This window comes from Trachemys scripta, chromosome 22 (genome assembly GCF_013100865.1).
Source record: "Trachemys scripta elegans isolate TJP31775 chromosome 22, CAS_Tse_1.0, whole genome shotgun sequence".
NCBI classification, from domain to species: domain Eukaryota; kingdom Metazoa; phylum Chordata; order Testudines; family Emydidae; genus Trachemys; species Trachemys scripta.
Genome location: NC_048319.1, coordinates 11,186,202 through 11,205,493, shown reverse-complemented (window position 1 = coordinate 11,205,493; position 19,292 = coordinate 11,186,202). Strand labels below are relative to the sequence as shown.

Sequence of the window (19,292 nt, the reverse complement as noted above, 5' to 3'; positions counted from 1 at the left end):
CTTGCACACCGTGTTCTAGGTACCCAGTACCTTCCGCTCCAATGGGGCAGGGATCAGGAGCAGCGATCTCAAAAGAAGTAGAGACGCTCAGGACAGGCCCTAGACTTCAGCAGGGCTACCTACTGGAATAAACCTACTTGTGGGAGGAACTGCCGGAAGGATCAGGCCTTTCCGTGCAATCCAAGGGTAAGCTTGGGTGGCTGGCGATGCAGGGCTGGTATGACGAAGCCTCTGGCTTTCCCCGGTTGTCATGTTCCTTCATTTCCCCTGCTTTAAAAAAGAAGCCAGCTACCAACCTGGCCTGATTCATATCAGAGGGGAGGGTGTGAGAAGAGGAAATATGTCTAAGAAAGTGGATACAGGGAGCTGAGGATGCAAGAAGGGAAGGGGTGGGGAGGGAGAGAAAAGGGGGCGGGGCGCAAAGTGAAACTGACTTGAGGTGGGCGGGGTCTGAGCAGGGATTTGTCATGTGAATTTCCACATGCTCCGTCGGCTCCAGCGGAAAGTAGGTTAGCAGAGCTGTAGCAGGGACTAGCAGCCCAGGAGAGGGAGAGAGAGGGGCAGGTACCTAGAGTCTCTGAAGAGGCAGATCCAGTCACTTACCCATAATTAGGAGAGCAAAACACCATCCCAGAACAAGGACCCAATCCTGGAGACTTAATTTATCAAAGGAATTGCTGCTGTCCTAGGCACCTGGGCTGCGTGTTTTCATGATATTCTCAACCCAATCCTAATACCAGAAAGCCCCAAGATGCGAGGTAAGATTATTATGATGCATGCGTGTCTACAGTGCAGGCAACTTTCGCTCGGTCACCCAGAAGAGCCTTTTTCTCTTATTACCAGCCCGGAGAGGCAGATAGCTGTGCCTCACTTCAACTGGGCTAGCCAAGTCCAATAACTTTATCCTTTGTGACTGTTACAAATCCTGGAAGGTTTTTGGTTTTTTTAAAAAGTGCATTTGAAAAAGCACAACACAGAGTGTGACTTGCAATGTATATTGTTTGGTCTCTGGGTGTTGAGAGCTCTTGGAGAGATTTAGCCTGTTATGTATATTTCTGGGGGGTGTTTTGGGACTTTCTTTATTTTCAATAAAAAGAACAGGAGTCCTTGTGGCACCTTAGAGACTAACACATTTATTAGAGCATTTGTTAGTCTCTAAGGTGCCACAAGGACTCCTGTTCTTTTTGCGGATACAGACTAACACGGCGGCTACTCTGAAACCTTTATTTTCAATGTTTTTGTAATTTAGGGTGCACATTTTTCTGACATTACGGTTGTTTTTGTGGGATTTGGACAAAAGATACATCCACCCATCGCTTGGCACTCAGAACACACACACACACAATCATGTTGGGTTTTTTTCTTCTATAATCTAAAAGGGCTGCCTGGTATTTTAGGCTCTGGTCAAAAAAAAAAAAAAAGTCTTGCAAAGCAGATGAGGGAAAATATTTTTCCACTGCTAAAGTTGTTTGTTGCTAGGAGGGGTTTGAAACTGACTGTCCATTTGCGTGGAAATGCATATGGGTAAATCTGGCTTTTCAAGGGGGGGGGCGGTGAATCGTTTGTGAGTATGAATCCAATTCTTATTTGTTTTGTTCCATTTTATGCACCAGCTTAGACCTCACTTAGGATTTCAGTGCTAGGAAAAGCTCTTAAGCTCCTTTTCGATATGTTGCTTCTGTTATAATTTGATTTTTTATTATTATTATTAAGGATTTTGATTATTTTCCTTTATGGGAGGGATGGAAGGGGAGGCTGAAAAAAGTATTTTGAAGCAAGTGATTTCGTACGAGGAAAGGGGCAGGGAGTAAGTATTCATTTGGGGGTAGGCTTGTCTGATAATATCTGACTTGGACAGAAGTCACTGGCATGACGATCTGACAGTTCAAATCCCCCTTCATTTATTATTAAAGATTATTCCCAGCCTTCCTTTTAAAAAAAAATGAAAATAGGAATCAAAAGAATTAGGCGCAAGGGGGGAAGATGGAGGAGAGAGAGACTGCGTTGGGAACGATCCTGGGGGAAGTAATGGATCCAGCTATAAGACTCGGGGCTGATTCTGTCCCTGAAGCGTAGAAAGGGTCCGATGGCTGAGGATTGTACCCTTCCTGCTGTTCCCCCCCCCCCCCACGGTAGATGTATAGAGTGTGATGCTCGTGTTGTGCCGATTTCTTTCTTCCTTTCAAGTGATTTTCTGTTTCTATCACGTTCCGGTGACTTTCCTGGGTTTGGTGTTCCCTGGAGGAGCTGTTGGATGTTTCAGTGTGAGTGTGTGTAACCAGCCTCACACAACTCCTTACATAGATACACATGGGTCTGATTTTCCTCTTGCCGCATAGGTCTTCATTTTCTCCATCTCCTTGTGCCCCGTGTCGTCATTGGCACCAGCGTGAGGCGGATGGAAAACGTTGCCACATCAGAGCAATAGCGTTCTACACGCAGGGGGGTACATTGACAGCACAGGGCGCAGGCTGATGGGGAATTGGGCCCGTGTGGCCATCGACTGCCTTGTCTTTCTCTGCCTGACGTCCAGGCTTGTTGACGGGGAGGAGAGGGTTAACGACCTCCCAATTAATAACAACGCCTAGCTGTTACGTAGCGCTTCATGTGGCCAAAGCGCAGCGCAAGCACTGAGCAATTAATTAGCAGGTGGGTGAAGTTTCCTTCCTTTGAATTTTGGGGGGGTCATTAGTTGCCTCGGCTGTCTGGAGTGACGCCAATATACGCCAGTGGAGGATGGCCCGATATACCTGGCAAGCTTAGGTTGGGTTCTCCATTCGAATTCAAACCAAAAATTGTCTTGATCTGAATTCTCTTTTTACCACCTCCTCTGTACGGATACCCTTCCCTATTAATTATACTCAGCTGTTTGCTTCTCTCTGTGGCTCTCCCCACCCTTCCCTGTTTCAACTGGCCAGGACTGCATTCTGTACAGATTGAGACGCCCATTGTATAATCCTATTGGTTTTATAAACCTCCTGGTCTCTTGTTTTGAAAGACAGCATGGCTAAGAGTGTGCTGTGGGCTTGGCAAGTATTAGAAGTTGTCCTAGTGACCTAGATCTGTCATTGGAAAATCAGAAAAAGGCGGGGGGGGGAGTAGGAGGAGCTTCCTTTCGCGTTTATACAGCATGTGTGCACTCATCTGGGCGAGAAGGGCCCTAGCTCGAGTTACTCGCGATGTGGAGTAGTCAGGGAGTCTCAGCCTTCCTGGAGCTAAGAAGGGCCAACACACCCACCCTGTGCTGGGGAAGAGATCTTGTGTGTCGGGACCCAAGCGCGGAGCAGGCTGGAAAAGTAACTCTCCCCACTGGGTAACAGCCAGGGAGCCAGTTAGGGTAGCACCGAATGAGCCTTAAAAACTCATCCAGGAGGTGTGTGGGTGCAAAGATGATGATGGCCTGGAAGTTTCAAAGAATCCGAAGAGAATTCAGCACCCAAGTCCTGTTGCAATACAGCAGAACTTGAGTGCCTAACTCCCTTAGGCTGGGATTGGCAAAAGAGCCCGTACACACGTCCCCACAGGTATGCGATGTCTGATAACAGGAGTGATTCTAGACCCCTGCTGGTGTGTATGGTGCTGTACAGACAAATAAAGGGACCCAAGTCCCGGACCCAAGCCGCTTACATCTTAAGGGCCCAGCTGCGTCACCCTTACCCACATGAGTAAAGGTGTCAGGATCAGGCCCTCGGCTTATGTATAAGAAGGGTGTGTTTGTGTTTGTGTAGCATGTCAGTGCATACGTAATATGTGTGTGTGTGTGTGTATAATTTGGGTGTCTGTGTGTGTTAGGATTATGTGGACTGGAACTGCAGTTTATATCAACCCGGATAATGCTGAGCCACTGGGAAAATGGACTCCAGATTTAAGGTTTCAGTGGCCCCGGTTGAAATGTAGCTGGCTGAACCTGGCAGCCAGCTGGTATCTGATACAGACCGTGCGTGTGCGTGCGTGCGTGTGCGCGTGTGCGCGTGTGCGTGCGTGTGTGTGCGTGTGCGTGCGTGTGTGTCCCCATGCAAGGATGGCACCTTGTCAGTATCTCTGAGCACTGGCTGGTATGTGCAGTGGGAGTCATTTTATAGGCATGTGCACTATACGTAAACACACCTCGCTCTAAGACGCTGCCTAGCTAAACACACCCTCTTGAGTCTCTTATGTAAAATCTGGGACGCGGTGAAAAGGCCCCATGCGCTTCACTCTCGCCCTGCGGTGAATTTGGATCTGGGCCTAATGTTATAGCAGGTTGCGCTGCATCAGAATAAACAGGACCGTGTGCCCCTCTCCAACAGATAGCCCCGTGCCAGGGGTCTAACTAATGCAGTTATCTAAAGCAAACCGCTCTTGGTTTGCTTCTCTCTGAAGCTGCGATATAGAGGACAGACCATTTCTGTGTCTTGCGCCTGAGGGCTGCCCTTTGCCTCAGATCCCCGTCGTCTAGAGTGGGGAAAGTGTCGGCGCTGGGGACCCTGGCACACAGGGTCTGATCCCACCGCCTGCCCTTAATGGGCAGAGTGACTCGTGCCCTGGCTAGCGCACTGCAGGGGACCTCTGAGCTGCTGACGGGTGGGGAAGCTGTGCTCAGAGCCAGGCTGCCGCACCTGGTGCGATGCCTGCCCTGCCCAGCCCCCAGCATGGCAATGCCCGGCTGTGGGTTTGCCAGCTCCCCCGGGCAGAGGTTTATTTGCCCCTGGTAGCGATGTCACAGCACCCCCCTATCAGGGGGTCAGGCATGGCATCATGGTGTTCGTTCTGGCCTGGCACCACCTCGCTGGAAGCAAGTCAGGGAGTCCGCGCCAGGGCACCTGCGTCCAGGTGCCTCATGGATCATCTGAGCCGGTGCCCCCCGCACCCCGAGCCGCGGGTGGAACCTCCTGCGCTGTTAGCCAAGCACAGGTTTGCTCGGCGAACTGCAAAGTCCATTCCCAGCAGACGCTCATAAGAAGAGAGCTGCTGTCCCTTATCCCAGGGCCCCTCTGCCTGGGCATCATAAACAGATGTCAGGGGGGTCACAGCCATCCTGCCCTTCCCATATGGCTAACTGAGATGGGGGGGGATACGTCACAGCATGGAACCCCTTGTATGAACCAGTACTGCAGTGATTGCCCCAGCACTGTGAGCCCCGATGGGGGACAGCTGCACCGTTCGGTTATTAAGGGAGAGCGCGTTGCTTCGTGAGCTCAGGAGACGAATGAGCCCTCGTCTGAGCTCCAGAACTGCTATCAGCTCCCAACCTTTCCAGACGGCTGTCCCCCGTTCAGGAGTCTGCTTTGCCTTGTGTCCCCCACAAGCTTCACCTCACTTAAAAACGACTTGCTCACAAAATCAGACATAAATGGACAAGTGTCACAGCACATTGGGTCTGAACGGTGGCTGACTTTCTCATTTTTACCGTGTCGTTATAAAATAAATCCATTGGGATATAAATAGTGGCCTTGCGTGTCAGTGGATAGTACATAGAGCAGTAGACACAAGTCATTGTCTGGATGAAGTTTTAGTTTGTACTGTCGCTAGTGCTTTTTCTGTAGCCTGTTGTAAAACTAGGCAAATGTCTAGTTGAGTTGCTGGACCCCCTGGAAGAGCTCTGCCTACCCCCAGGAGTATGCGTACCCCTGGTTGAGAACCACTGTTCTAGCACATTTAGCTGAGGATCTCAAAGCACATTTTTAACCCTGGCTACCCCCTGGTCAGACCTGTTGAGCCTTATATTAGCTCGCTTATGCCAGTGTAGCTCTGTTATCTTCAGCAGCGTGGCTCCTTGCCCGCGCGAGAGGTGAACTGGGCCCTTTATCCCCAGGGAGGAACTGAAGGAAAGAGAAGGGAAGCGGCTTGTCCAATGTCACGGCGCGAGTCATTGGAATTGAACCCAGGAGTCCTGGTCACCAGTCCCCCCTGTTTTAGCCTCGGAGCCACACCCTCTCTGGCGCCCCTCCCCAACTCCACTCAGGGTGTCAAGGATGTTGGAGCGACACCAGCCAAATAGATGGCAAAAAGCTGGCAATCCCACTGCAGGGAGCGACTCCCAAACTGCGTCAGAGCTTCGGTAGGGCTGCACCATGAACTAATGCTTCCCAGGCAGCCAGCCCTCCCGGCACCCTGGGTAGGGAGTGGGAAAGATTCCCTCTGCTGTGAATTTACATCAGCTGGGCTCAGTTCTGTCCTCACATGCACTGGAACAACTCCACCTCCGCGTCCTCCCCTTCATCCGCGAGCTGAACCTCGTTGTGCTAGGTGCTGCACAGACCCGTGTGTTGAAAAGACAGTCCCTGCTCCCAGGAGCTTCCAATCGAAGGCCTTGTCTACACCAGAAACGGTGCCAATGTGACTAAACTGACTTGGAAACTGACTTCGCTACATCAAATGCACCATCATAGCAGGGAGGTCTTCTAGGGATTGAAGATCTTGGAGATATTTCACGTAAGCTGGGAAGAAACCAACTGCGGCGAAATCAGTATTGGGCACTCGGAAACCGCGTCCACACAGAGAGGCGGCGCTGATTAAATTAAACCGGTTTCTAACCTGACTGGGTTAAACCGCTTAGGGAGATCGCTGCTCAGAGTAGCACCCTCTGGTTCTGACCCGGACTTGCCGTTGAAGAGCTGTTCAAGGCAAAGGAGAAGCACCTGCCGCAGGGCTGTGAGCAGCTGCTCAGTCCAGTCTCGTCGAGCAGGGAGACGGGCCTGGAGCAGGAAGATCGTACACCAAGCCCCAACCCCCTGCTGCTCCTGTGTCTCTGAAAATGGAAAGTTCCTGGGGCCCACCTGCGATAACCGATCCACTTGGATAAGAATGCAGGAGGTGCCCTGGGATTAGGAGGCTCCCATTGGCTGATGGGGTCCCAGCCCTCAGTGGAGGGTGCTCAAGTCACTGGGGGTGCTCAGCGGCACATCTCAGAATCAGCCCCCACATCTCTTAGTGGTTTTATTTTCCTCCTGCACTTTGTCAGACTGATGACGACCACCCCAGCCACCCAACCAGCTGGAACCAGCCTTCATTATTAACCTTGCCTGAAGTTTGAATGGCAAGCGAAGAGTCCCCAAATAGCCTGATCCATCCCCAGTGGAAGCCCATGGAGATCCACTGGGGTGCAGCGTCGCTTTCCCCCCGTGGCCCGGCTATTAGAAATTAACTGAACCCTCGGGTGTATCAAGAGATCTCGTGGAGTGAACAGCTGGCCTGGAGCAGGGTGCTGGAGTAGATGGTCCATTGATCTGTCACGGCCTGGAACATCTCAGATCAAAGACACATGTAGAACAGGGAAGGGACGGTGCCGCTGGGGGAGAATTTGCTGGCTCTGAGCATGAAGGTGGGATCTCAGGAACCTGGTGGGTGACTACCAGCCTTTGGGGGGGGAAGATGCTCCCTCCCTTGCTGCATTGTAGCCTAATCTCTGGATGGCCCCGCATCTGGCCACTGGTGCAGTGGGGGTAGTGGAGATACAGGACAAGGGGTCTATAGAGCCCTACCAACCTACAGCAGTAACTTCCTGGCTGTTACACACAACTTCCCAGTAACAGCAGGGATAGAACCCAGATCCTGCTGATCCAAAGGCCCAGGGCCTTACTACTTGAGCTAAAGGAGAATCTTAGGGCAGGGGTAGCAGTATAGGGGCTATGACACCCATCTGAGAAGTCCATTCTGCACCCAACAGAAGGCAGTGGGGCAGGTACGCATTAGCCTGTTCTTGATATGTAATTGGCTATTTCGAGTGGGCAGCTGAGCCTTGAAAGCCACCAGAGGCAGGTGCTCAGAGACCATAGGGAATGCAGGGTAGAGGAGCCAATGGGGGACCACAGAGTTCCCCTATAGCGGGTTCCTGGAAGATACAAACAACAACATATTTAATCAGAGCCACTTTAATTTTTTCTTGGACGTCTGTGCCCAGAGGCCACTGGGCTCCTCGGCAAATGATGATAAACGATAATTGCAGCGAAAAAGGCCCACGCGATCTAAGGAGGAGCAAAGAACGGAGAGCTTAAGGGCGGGTTTCAGACTCTCCTCGTTTTCTTGGGGTGCGGTTGCCAGCCAAGGGCAGGACCCGTGGCTGTCAACGTGAGTGCTGTGGTTAGACCTGGGTTCTAGCTCCAGTTCTGGGAGGGTCTAGTGGTTAAAGAAGGGGACTGGGAAATACAACTCCTAGGTAGCAGCCCCGGCCCTGGGAGGGCAGTATGGTGTAGTGGTTAGAGTAGGGGAGTGGGAGTGGGGATACTGGGTGCTGTTTCCAGCTCTGGGTAAAGAGGTGGGTCTAGTGCTTAGAGCACAGGGGGCTGGGAGTCCGGTCTCCTCACCTGTCCTGACGTCCAGTGGTTAGACCAGGTGGCTTGGAATCAGAACTCGGGCTCCGTTTCCGGGTCTGGGAGAGAACTGTGAACTAGTGGTCTGCGAAGTGGGGCTGAGGACTCCAGAACGCTGTTCCCGGCACCGGGAAGGGAGCAGGGGCTAATGGTTAGAGCAGTGGGGCAGCAAGTGCTGAGTGCCGGCCCTGGCTCTGCTAGTGACGTGTGTGACCGTGAGCAGCTCCCAGTCTCCCGGCTCACAGGACCTTCCTCATTAAAGCCAATTTTCCCCTCAGCAAAAGCCATGCCAGTGCCCCCCACCCCCCGCGCTCTTGCTCACAAACTTGCTCTCTCTCCCTATCCTCCACCCCCACCCCGGGCCTGGCCCGTTTCCTCTTGGCACGAGCTGAGCCAGATTTGCATCCCCAGGTTGGCTGGTGGGATTGCAAAGATCCAGGGGCTCCTTCTTGGCAGCAGGGAAGCCGAGGAAGTTACCTCTTGGGACACGGGGAATCTCGGATGGGCTTTCCAGCGGGGGGAACCCCAACTGGCCAGCTTCCCACGTATCTAAGCCTCCAAGATTTACCCTGGACGAGCCAGCCAGCAGAGGATGGTCATGGCCTCTTGTACCAAACATCCCAGACCCCTCATGGGGCTTCCGGAGGACTGAAACTGACAGCATCCTCCACGGAACAGCCTTCATCCCAGGGAGCTCGCGGAGCTGCACCATCGTCTTCCTCATTAAAGCGAATTTCTCCCCTGCCCCCGCTGTCTCCTTGGCCTGAGCTGTTTGCAGCAGTGGGATCTGCTGGGGGAAACGGACGCTAATTGCCACTCGCTTCCCCTGCCCTATTCGGAGGCATTGATTCCCCGCAGCAGGATGGGGCAGGGACCTACTTTCCCCACAGGCCTGCTGGGTAATTAGCTGCAGCGCCATGACGCCCTAACCAGACTCCTCCAGTCGGAAACAAGGCCAGGGAGGGTCTGATCTCGGCTCTGCCAGCGGCAGCGTCCGCTCCGTGCTGCCCAAAGCCTCTGCAATGATGTACCCCGCAGCTGAGAGAAAAGCCGCAGCCGCACGGGGCATTGCACTCGCAAAGGGGGGCGCTGGCCCGAGGGCAACGGATCCTGTGCAGAAGGGCCGCTGTGTGGTCTAGCGGTTAGGCAAGGCCCATAGGGTGTGCCTGCAATCTCAATTAATTAATCAATTATTAGCACCTTCCATCCGAGGCCCTCAAAGCGCTTTTGAAAGGCGAGTAACCACTGTTTTACAGCTGGGGAAGATGAGGCACAGAGCAGGGCAGTGACTGGACCTTCAGCGGCTGTAAATCGGCACAATGTGGAGTCACACCGGTCTGCACTGGCTGAGGATCCAGCGCGAGGGATAGAACCCAGGAGTCCTGATTTCTGCTTCCCTCCCCCATCATCACAGAGCAGCCCCATGGCGGAGCTAGGCCGATAAACCAGACCTCCAGCCTCCCTGTCACCTTCTGCAACCACTAGACCACACAGCCTTTGCCCCCAGCATCCCTCCTCTACATGCGTGTCTCATAACCAATAGGGAGTCTGGGGCTTGATTACAGACTTTCCTCCTTTCTGTTCACCCACCAGATGTTTCGTAATTACATCATCCCTGGAGACACCATCTGATTTAATTAACCCCGGCGCTGCTCCATGCAATCTGGGCATTCGGTTATGAAATAACAACAGAGAGTCGGGATTCAATTGGAAAGGGTCTCGTGTGGCCACGGGACCGCTGGGGGTGTCTAAGCCTCATGCGGGTGGCTGGGATTTATGAGTTTGATCCCTGATGGGGCAGGGACACAATATGGTGGACATGGAGAGGTGATGGGGGGAGAGGCGGCGGGGGGGACCCAAATTTTTACAAAACCCTCTGACGTATTGATACTTCTGCTGGGATTTAAATGGGAAAGGGAGCCAGGTGGGGCCCAGATGCTGGGATTGGCTCCCTCCCCCCCCCCGCCGATTCCCCAGCGAGCCCTGCAAAGTGGGACAGCAGCTCCAGCAGCATCTGTGGGGAGTTTGGCCAGCCAGCCCATGGGGGATTTCCTTTGGGGGGTTTCTGGTTCTTGCTCCATCTCTCTTGGAGGATGCAGGGAGCTCCCATGCTTGAGCTGAGGTGTCCTGCACCCACAGCGGGGCTGGGGACAGAAGGGAAGGGATTCAGGGACACAGGGAGAGGCAATAGCACAATGCACACAACTCCCCTCTCCAGCGATCTCAAAGGGGAAACTGAGGCAGGAGGCAGGGAAATAACTTGTCCCCATTCCCGCCTTGAATCAGTGGTCAAGCTGGGAGCCCTGATTCCTAGCCCCCCACGCTGACGGCTTGGCAATGCAGCTCCCCCAAACAGGAAGGGAATGGGCAGAGCGCAGGCACCCCCTCCCATCACAGATGTCGCTCTCCCTCCCCTCCTTTCCTCTCTGGTCCCCCACCCTCCATCCTCACACAATCGCAGCCCCCCGCCAGCCGGGAACCTCCCAGCTCCGCCCTGCTGCTCAGAGCAGGACTCCACGACTGGCAGCAGGAGCTGCTGCTTCAACCCAGAGGGCGAGACTGCGTGGAGCTTGGGAAGGAATCAAGGAGATCTAGGCGCCTAATTCCCAGTGAAATCAAAGGTGCCTAAACCCCTTTGAGGAGCTGGGCCATAGGCTTTGCCAGGGATTGTCTGCCGGGTTGTCGGCAGAGCCCTTCCTCTCTTTGTGTTTTCCCCTCCCACCCTTGGGCCGATAGTGATTGTAATCTCCTGGGGGCAGGGACCGCGTCCCCCAATGTGCACCTACAGCGCTTAGCCCAACGGGGCCCTGACCTTCATCGGGGCCTCCAGGCACTTCAGTAATGTAATATTCATTATGAGGACCCCCTCCTGCCTTGCCAGCAGAGATTAATGGACCCTCTACCGTGCCCTCCCCAAGGCATGTTCCATGTAGCATGAGATCCTGCCATAACACACTGATACTCCATCGCGCCCAGTATCTTGCCTCGGACACTGGACACTGCTACAGGATGACCTCTGTGCTACACTCTACTGTTCTGTACATTGGGCAGAGGGACTTCCTTCCTGACCCCAGCCAGCCATCAGCTCATGCCCTGAAGCATGAAGGCTGGTCGCTCACATTACTGTGTCCCTAAGGGTGACAGATAGGCCGGGCTGTAATTGTCCTGCCAGCACAGCCCCGACTCCAAGGAGACGACTCTCTGGAACTCCTGGAGGGAACTTTGCACTTCTTCATGGGGCCGTGTCTCCATTCCTTTTCCCTGTTACAGCGAGACATGCAAGGACTAGCTCACTGCTTCCAGGGAGGCAAGCGTTTCCTGCCGGGTAGCAAAGTACTGCCATGTGTGTGCATTGCGGCCGCTCCATGGGTTGTGCTCTGGGGCTTCTGGATGGGCCTGGCGGAGAGAGAGGGCCCCGCCCTGTTTTGTTTATAGCGATATCCCAGCAACGAGTGGAGACGTTTAGCCGGGGGGGCGGGAGCGGGCGGAGGAAGAGGATGAGGTGGAGGGCACGCCCTGCTGCCTTTGCCAGCCTGGGAGGAATGCAGTTGGGTCGCCCATGCTGGTGCCAATTCCTGCCTGGATGAGGGCGTTGCCTGCTCTGCCGAAACCTTGGGAGTTGTCTCCTCCGAGCAGCGCGACCCCCTTCAGCGGGGCCTCAGCCCCAGCCGCTTGGCGCAGCTTTCAGGAACTGGGACTGTGAAGGATGGCGATTTCTTGGCTTCGGTGTTCAGGGAAGTGCAGGGAGAAATGTCATGTGTGCATGCAGGGAGGAAAAGAGTTCCTTAGACTGGGGACCTCTTCCAGACAGGAAAGGAAAGGTTCTTTCCCAGCTAGGCCGAGGGACTGTTGACTGTTGTGTTTCCTAGCCTGCAAAAGTATCCACGCAGGATTACCAACATTATATGTCAAAAATAAGGGACTGTTTTCTTAACACCCCCACCCCGCCTCCTGATATTATCAATTAATAATAACAATAACCAGTATTCACCTACATTTAACATAAGAACGGCCATACTGGGTCAGACCAAAGGTCCATCTAGCCCAGTATCCTGTCTTCCAACAATGGCCAATTCCAGGTGCCCCAGAGGGAATGAACAGAACAGGTAATCACCGAGTGATCCATCCTCTGTTGCCCATTCCCAGCTTCTGGCAAACAGAGGCTAGGGACACCATCCCTGTCCATCCTGGCTAATAGTCATTGATGGACCTATCCTCCATGATTTTATCTACTTTTTTTAACCTGTTATAGTCTTCACAACATCTTCTGGCAAGGAGTTCCACAGGTTGACTGTGTGTTGTGTGAATAAGTACTTCCTTTTGTTTGTTTTAAACCTGCTGCCAATTAATTTCATTTGGTGACCCCTCCTTCTTGTGTTATGAGAAGGAGTAAATAACACTTCCTTATGTACTTTCTCCATAGCCGTCATGATTTCATAGACCTCTATCATATCGCCCCTTAGTTATCTCGTTTCCAAGCTGAAAAGTCCCAGTCTTATTAATCTCTCCTCATACAGCAGCCATTCCATACCCCTAATCATTTTTCTTGCCCTTTTCTGAACCTTTTCTAATTCCAATATATCTTTTTTGAGACGGGGCAACCACATCTGCAGGCAGCATTCAAGGTGTGGGCATACCATGGATTTATATAGAGGCAACATGATATTTTCTGTCTTGTTATCTATCCCTTTCTTAATGAGTCCCAACATTCTGTTCGCTTTTTTAACTGCCGCTGCACATGGAGTGGACGTTTTCAGAGAACTATCCACAATGACTCCAACTATCCACCGTGATCACTTTCTTGGGTGGTAACAGCTAATTTAGATCCCATCATTGTATATGTATAGTTGGGATTATGTTTTCCAATGTGCATTACTTTGCATTGATCAACACTGAATTTCAACTGCCATTCTGTTGCCCGGTCACCCGGTTTGGTGAGATTTGCAGGGGGGTTTTCTTGCTGCTTTTTGTAGCACTCGGCAACTCCCGATCTTGTTGTAGAGATAAAAAATAAGGGACGCCCCTTGTAATAAGGGACTGTTGGCAACCCTATATCCACATTTCATACATCCCTTTCCTAGGGGAGGGCACCCAGGAGATCCCAGCCCCCGTCTGCACCGCAGCAGGGACCCCACTTTGCATTCAGCCATGCGTACGCTCCTCTGAGGCCACTTCCCTGTTAGGCATATAGACTCTGGGACAGAATCTGGTCTGTCACACACCAGTGTGAACCTGGAGTCACTCCCTATGTGTCCCGATTTACACTGGTGCCGGTGAGTTCAGATTCTGGCACTCTCACGTGGGGGGTATGACATTATAAGAACAAGGTGTGAGCAGGCAACAGCAGGCAGGGCCTGCTTCTCCCCTACACTATGCCACTAAAGCCCTGCAGAAGTGGAGGTGCAGTGGGGAGAGAGGGCGTGAGAGCTGGACCAGGCCTGAAAGACATTGATTTCCAGTTCCTTGCTGCCCCCCCAGGGAGCAGTCGGCTGCCAGAGATTCACAGTGACCAAATAACTGATTCTACACGGCTCAGCCCTGGCGCGAGGGGGCAGCTGGAGAGAGACCCAGTCCGCCAAGGCCAGGCGAGCAGGAAGCAGTGAAAGCACCCCGGCTCAGGAAGGGTTAATCCAGAGCAGCCCTGCTTATACAAGCGCATTGTTAAGTGATATTAGAAGCTGAAAGTGTGTTAGTAGGACAGCATGACTTCATGAGCTTGGCACAAGCCTGACTGACAGGTCCAGGGACCAACCGCGGCCGGCACAGAGTCAACAAACAGGCCACTTGTTCCAGTGGGCGTTCGGAAGCGGGGCGGGTCCCGGCTGGTGTCGTCAGCGTTATGTTTAGCTCAGGCCGGTTATATAACCCAGGCGGTTTCAGGGACTTAAGCAAGACGTATTGACAGTGGGAGGGAGCAAATGCCAGGGCTGGGACATTTTAATTGCTGGCTGGGTTTGGGTTTTTTTTAATCTTGACCCCTTCCACTGATGGTCCCGTAAACACCTCGTTAAAAACCAGGATAATTCATTGCGTCAACCTGCCGCCGGTCGGGTGTTTGGAAGAGGCTCCTGGTGTCCATCCTAGGCATTTACCTGGCCCCCATCCCTGAGTGCTTCATGATCATCGATGTGTTGATCCTCACCGCTCCCTGGCAGGCAGGGCTGGGCTATTTTCCCCATGGCACAGAGGGGGAAACTGAGGCACAGAGAGGCTAAGGATCAGCTCCTCGGGGATAATTAGGCCCTTTGAGGATCTGGTTCCAAGTGACTTTACCAAGGTCACACGAGAGGTCTGTGGCAGAGCAGGGAGCTGACCCAGAGGATGCACCAGTCTCTATTGGAGCCATCAGAATCCCTCCTTGACCAGCTAGGGTGCTGGCCCGGGACTCGACTGGGGTGCAGCCCTTGATCCACATACAACCCCTTTGGGTCTCAAATCCCCATCTATGAAAGGGGGTAACATTTCCCTACCTCGCAGGGGGGAAGGGGAGAGTTAAAATCCCTCGCTGAGGTGCTCCGATAGCAGGGTGGCGAAGGCCAGGTAAGTGCCTTGCTGGATAGCTGAGAGGACGGAATCTCCTTCTCTGGCCAAGGGCCCTTAGTTCACAATAAGCAGGTTGTTTGCTCCATGTAGGAATCAGATTACGTTCCCTAACTTCCTGCTGTAAGGAATCCATGTTCATCAGCAACAGAGACCGGCTAATGAATCCGCACATGCCCAGCCCTTGTCCTCCGGCTTCCGACCTTCATGCGGTGTACAAAGAGATGGAATAAATGCTACAATGGTGTCGTCTAGAAGTTAGCGCAGGCAATTGGTTGCCATTGGCCTTGGGTGTGTCACATGACCTCCTCATGCTCTGTTTAGGGGCTAATGGGACCCACTTCTTGGGTAACTGCCCCCTCGTTCACTGCCAGGGCTGGGGAGGACAGCCAGTGTGACGGGTGCCAGGTGTCGCCTATAAAGCCCCTTGGTTTAGCCACTGGCTGCCATCAGCGTCTGAAAACACACACTCTAGGATGTTTTTCTCCTCCCAGTGCCCCGATGAGGTCAGGCAGGGCCACTATGCCCAGTTCACGCATGGAGAACAGACGCACAGAAAGGCTAAAGGATTTGCCCAGGGTGGCAGAGCCGGGAACTCACCCCAGCTCTCCTGAGTCCTGGGCTAGCACCCTACCCACTGGGCCATACTGCCTCGGGGGGCTCCTTGCCTCTGTACAGCAGAGGCATGAGTCTCATTGTTGTGCAGCACTGTAGAGTTCTGTGCGAGGCCACACGCTCCATCTCCGTGCAACGCCAGCACGCTGGGGACCAGGCGGGGATGTTCAGCCTTCATCGCTGCCTTCTCTTCCCTTGCGGCATGAAATCTGCTGAAGGGCTCTGTTGATTTGAAAGCAAAGAGCTGGGGGAGGGAGTGAGGGGAGGAAAAGACCAAAGAACAATTTAGGAGACCACACCTGACAACCGGAGAGGGGCTCAAAGCACAGTGGAGATCTAAACCTCCACAGGAGAAAGCACCGTCCCAGCTCCCGCTGTCGCGGATCGGGCCCATTGGTCACGCTAACCTCTCCCACGGCTGTAGCGCCTGCAGCAGAACTGACACTGTGGGAAAGTCGGATTTGATATTTACACTAAAGATGAGCCCTTTCCTTTCCAACAAGTCACCAGCTCCAGCTGTTAGTTTAATTCCCTCCTTTTGTTTACTCTCAATTGTGGGTTAACAGGATACATGGGGCTAATTGGGACGTGTTCTGCTCTGGCTTGCATTGAAGTGATTTAGCGATACGTTACAAACAGGATCGCCGTTAAAGGCCATCTCCACGCACAAGCGCCACAAAGTTCGAGTTGAGGTTGACAGAGGGTCCTGTGGCACCTTTAAGACTAACAGAAGTATTGGGAGCATAAGCTTTCGTGGGTAAGAACCTCACTTCTTCAGATGCAAGAGTTGTATCTCTACCTCCATTACCGAAGAAGAGTATCTCATTAGACCGTCCTGTGTGTCCTAGCGCAAGGGGGCTGCAATCCTGATGAGGACCTGAAGAAGTTACCCTAATACAAATACATTTGATTGTTTTTTCTTCATAGCCGCTCGAAAGGCAAAAAAATTCTCAGCTAAGATTCAAGATTAAAAACAGATTGGAAGTCTGGAAATGTGTAATTCCCTCAATAATCTTAACTCTGCCCTGGTGTTTTCCACCCTGTTTCTTCTGGGAAGTGGATTGTTTATAGGTCTTTTTGGACAATATAGTTTCTTCTTTGCTGTCCACGTTTTACACCATGAAATCAAAATGCCTTCAGAGTCCAGTCTGTTGCAGAACAGCTGTATTCACGTACAGTCATCAATGTCTCCACGTATACCTGTGGAGTCAGAACTGTCTCCATGGCCGTGATGTCACAGGCTAGGCATGTTGGCATCTGCGCCAGTTGCTGGGTTTCCTGCCAGGCCATCACATCAGTTCTAGAAGGCAAATGATCTGTCAGTGTTCAGCTTGGCATGAGGTGGGTTTTGTTGTTCTTCGGCTCCGCTTACTTTGGGCCCCGGAGGTCTCAAACCTGCCGAGCAGGGCGCAGTGGGAGGCGCGGGCTCAGGATCAGGGCCTGAGTCACGTAGGAATGGGTGATGCTTTGGAAGCAAGCTCTGTGATTTTCCGACTGACCTGCCAATGGGGCAGGGCCAGGCATGGAAGTAGAGGAAGATGTAAAAGGGAATGAAACTCCCCCCCAATAACTCCTTCCTTGCTCAAATGTTATATGCGTTGAGTCTCAGCTGCAGTCTAACATGTTCCTCCTGCCAGCACCCCCCGGGTGACAGAGAGCTCCCCAGCTCCAGCTGCGCACTCCCACGTGTGCTCGCACAAGTACACAGGGTTTGTCCCAGCCTGACTGACAACCCCTTCCGTTCAGAGGTGCCCTCGCTCACAGCACAGCTGGGCCTAGGGTTCTCCCGCCTTGGTCCTCAGACAAACTCAATTCCTGTTGAATTGCTGGTGGGAGGGGAGGGTCGGCTGGGGTGGGGGGATGGGCTGAGGTCTGGAGCGAGGTTCAAATGTGCATCCCTCCCTTGGCATTCCCATCCCATTGTCGTGCCCAGCTGACACACCTGTGCCACTTCCTGCCAGGGGTGGCCCAAGGGCTTATACCCGGCCCACCCCGTCCTCACCCAAAACCACCCTCGCCTAAAAGAAGGGGCATGTGTGGCAAACGCATGGACACACACCAACGCACACACACAAACACATGGACACACACCAACGCACACACACAAATCCATGCATGCGCACACACATGCACAAATGCATGGACACACACAAACACATATGAACAAATACATGCACACACAAACGCATGTACACACAAACACGCACAAACACATGCACACACACCAACGCACATGCACAAATCCATGCGCGTGCGCACACACACACGCACAAACATGTACACACACAAACACGTGCACACACAAACACTCACACACACACACACAAACGCATGCACACATGCACATGAGAAGAGAATCTATCTGTTTCATTGGAAATCCTAGGCCACCGCCTGCAGGAGATAAGAATCAGGGTGACGGAAGACACAGATGATAGGAGCATTGCATGCTGGGAATGGCGCCCCCTGCGTTGGGAAATGAGCATTGCAGGGAGTCTCCCTCTCACAGTACATAGTCTATGCATCCGATGAAGTGGGCTGTAGCCCACGAAAGCTTATGCCCAAATAAATGTGTTAGTCTCTAAGGTGCCACAAGGACTCCTGGTCTTAGTACATACAGAATGAATCACGGTGGACTGCAGTGCTGTGTTATCTTTGCTTAGCGCTGGCATCAGAGAGGCGGGTATCCTGGTGAGACCAGGGGCCTAGTCCTGGCTCTGCTACTAGTCTTCTGAGGGACCTTGGGTGAGTCATTGCGCCACTCTGTGCCTCAGTTTCCCCATCTGTGAAATGGGGATAATGATACTGGGTAAAGCCCTTTCAGATCGCCTAACTGTGTTCTTTTTACGAGGCGAAGTCTCCAAAGCTGCTTCTCGGCCACTCTTGAGAAAGGGACAAGTAACAAGGTTAACGCTGTACTGTAGGGAGGAAGGATGCTCTTGTGCGTGGGGCCTGGGCTAGTGACTCAGGAGATCTGGGTTCAAGGCCGGGCGCCTTGGGTAAGTCTCTCGATCTTTCTGAGGGAAAAGATCATTCTCCCCGTACTGTTATTGTGAGGGAGATTCTCCATTCACTGATATCGCTGCGTGACGAACTGCACCAAGAGCCTTACTGCTGGGCTTTTGTGCCAGGGCCCCCTGCTGCCGGGGCTTTAAATAACAGGATCTCCGCACACATGTGCACACTTGGTGGGAGGCAGGCGAGAGGGAGGTCAGACTCCTGGGACCCGTTTCCACTTGAGGCCCTGGCTGCAAGTGAGCACGTGCCTCAGTTTCCCCTCCGTCGAACATTGCAGTTGTGTGGCTTCGTTGACGAGAGTTGGCAAGATGCCCTGAGATCCCGTGCTGAGTGAATTCTGATTGATTGGTTTGCTGATGTTGGGCTCAATTAATATAGAAAACAGAGCAGCAACAACCCACGATTGCAGGATTGTTACGTAGTGTACAGCTCTTCTCTCTCGCTCTCTGTATACACCCTTCCACCCACCCAATGCCTTGTGTTTATAACATGCCCATCACCTTGGTATGTCGTCACCTGCCCCGCCCCCATTCTGCTTCCTCACCTGCTGTGCTTCCCCACTTCTGTCCCCCCCATTCTTCCTACTTGGACTCACTTCCATCCTCTGAACCCCCCATCAGCCAGAGCGGGTGAGGTATTTGACTGTGGGATCCCCTAGTGTCTCTGTTTGTGTTTGGGCCCCATCTTTCTCCAAGCGGCGGGGCTCTGGCAGCAGACGGGAAGCCACAGGGTCAGCAGGGAGGTGGCTCCTTGCCCCTGACACCCTTGAGCATCTCCTGGGCACCTCGTGTCCCAAGCGGGTCACCGGAGCAGATGCGAATCTAGGCGCCC

General features: G+C 53.0%; 1 protein-coding gene across 1 annotated transcript in view; it reads left to right on the top strand.

The window, feature by feature from the left end:
* Nucleotides 1-539: 539 nt before the first annotated feature.
* Nucleotides 540-19,292, top strand: part of LOC117868881 (nuclear receptor ROR-beta-like) — a 39,980-nt gene continuing 21,227 nt past the window's right edge. The window contains exon 1 of the mRNA XM_034755247.1: nt 540-758. Coding sequence (XP_034611138.1) covers nt 752-758 — 7 coding nt within the window. The 5' untranslated portion in view covers nt 540-751. The remainder of the gene's footprint in view (nt 759-19,292) is intronic.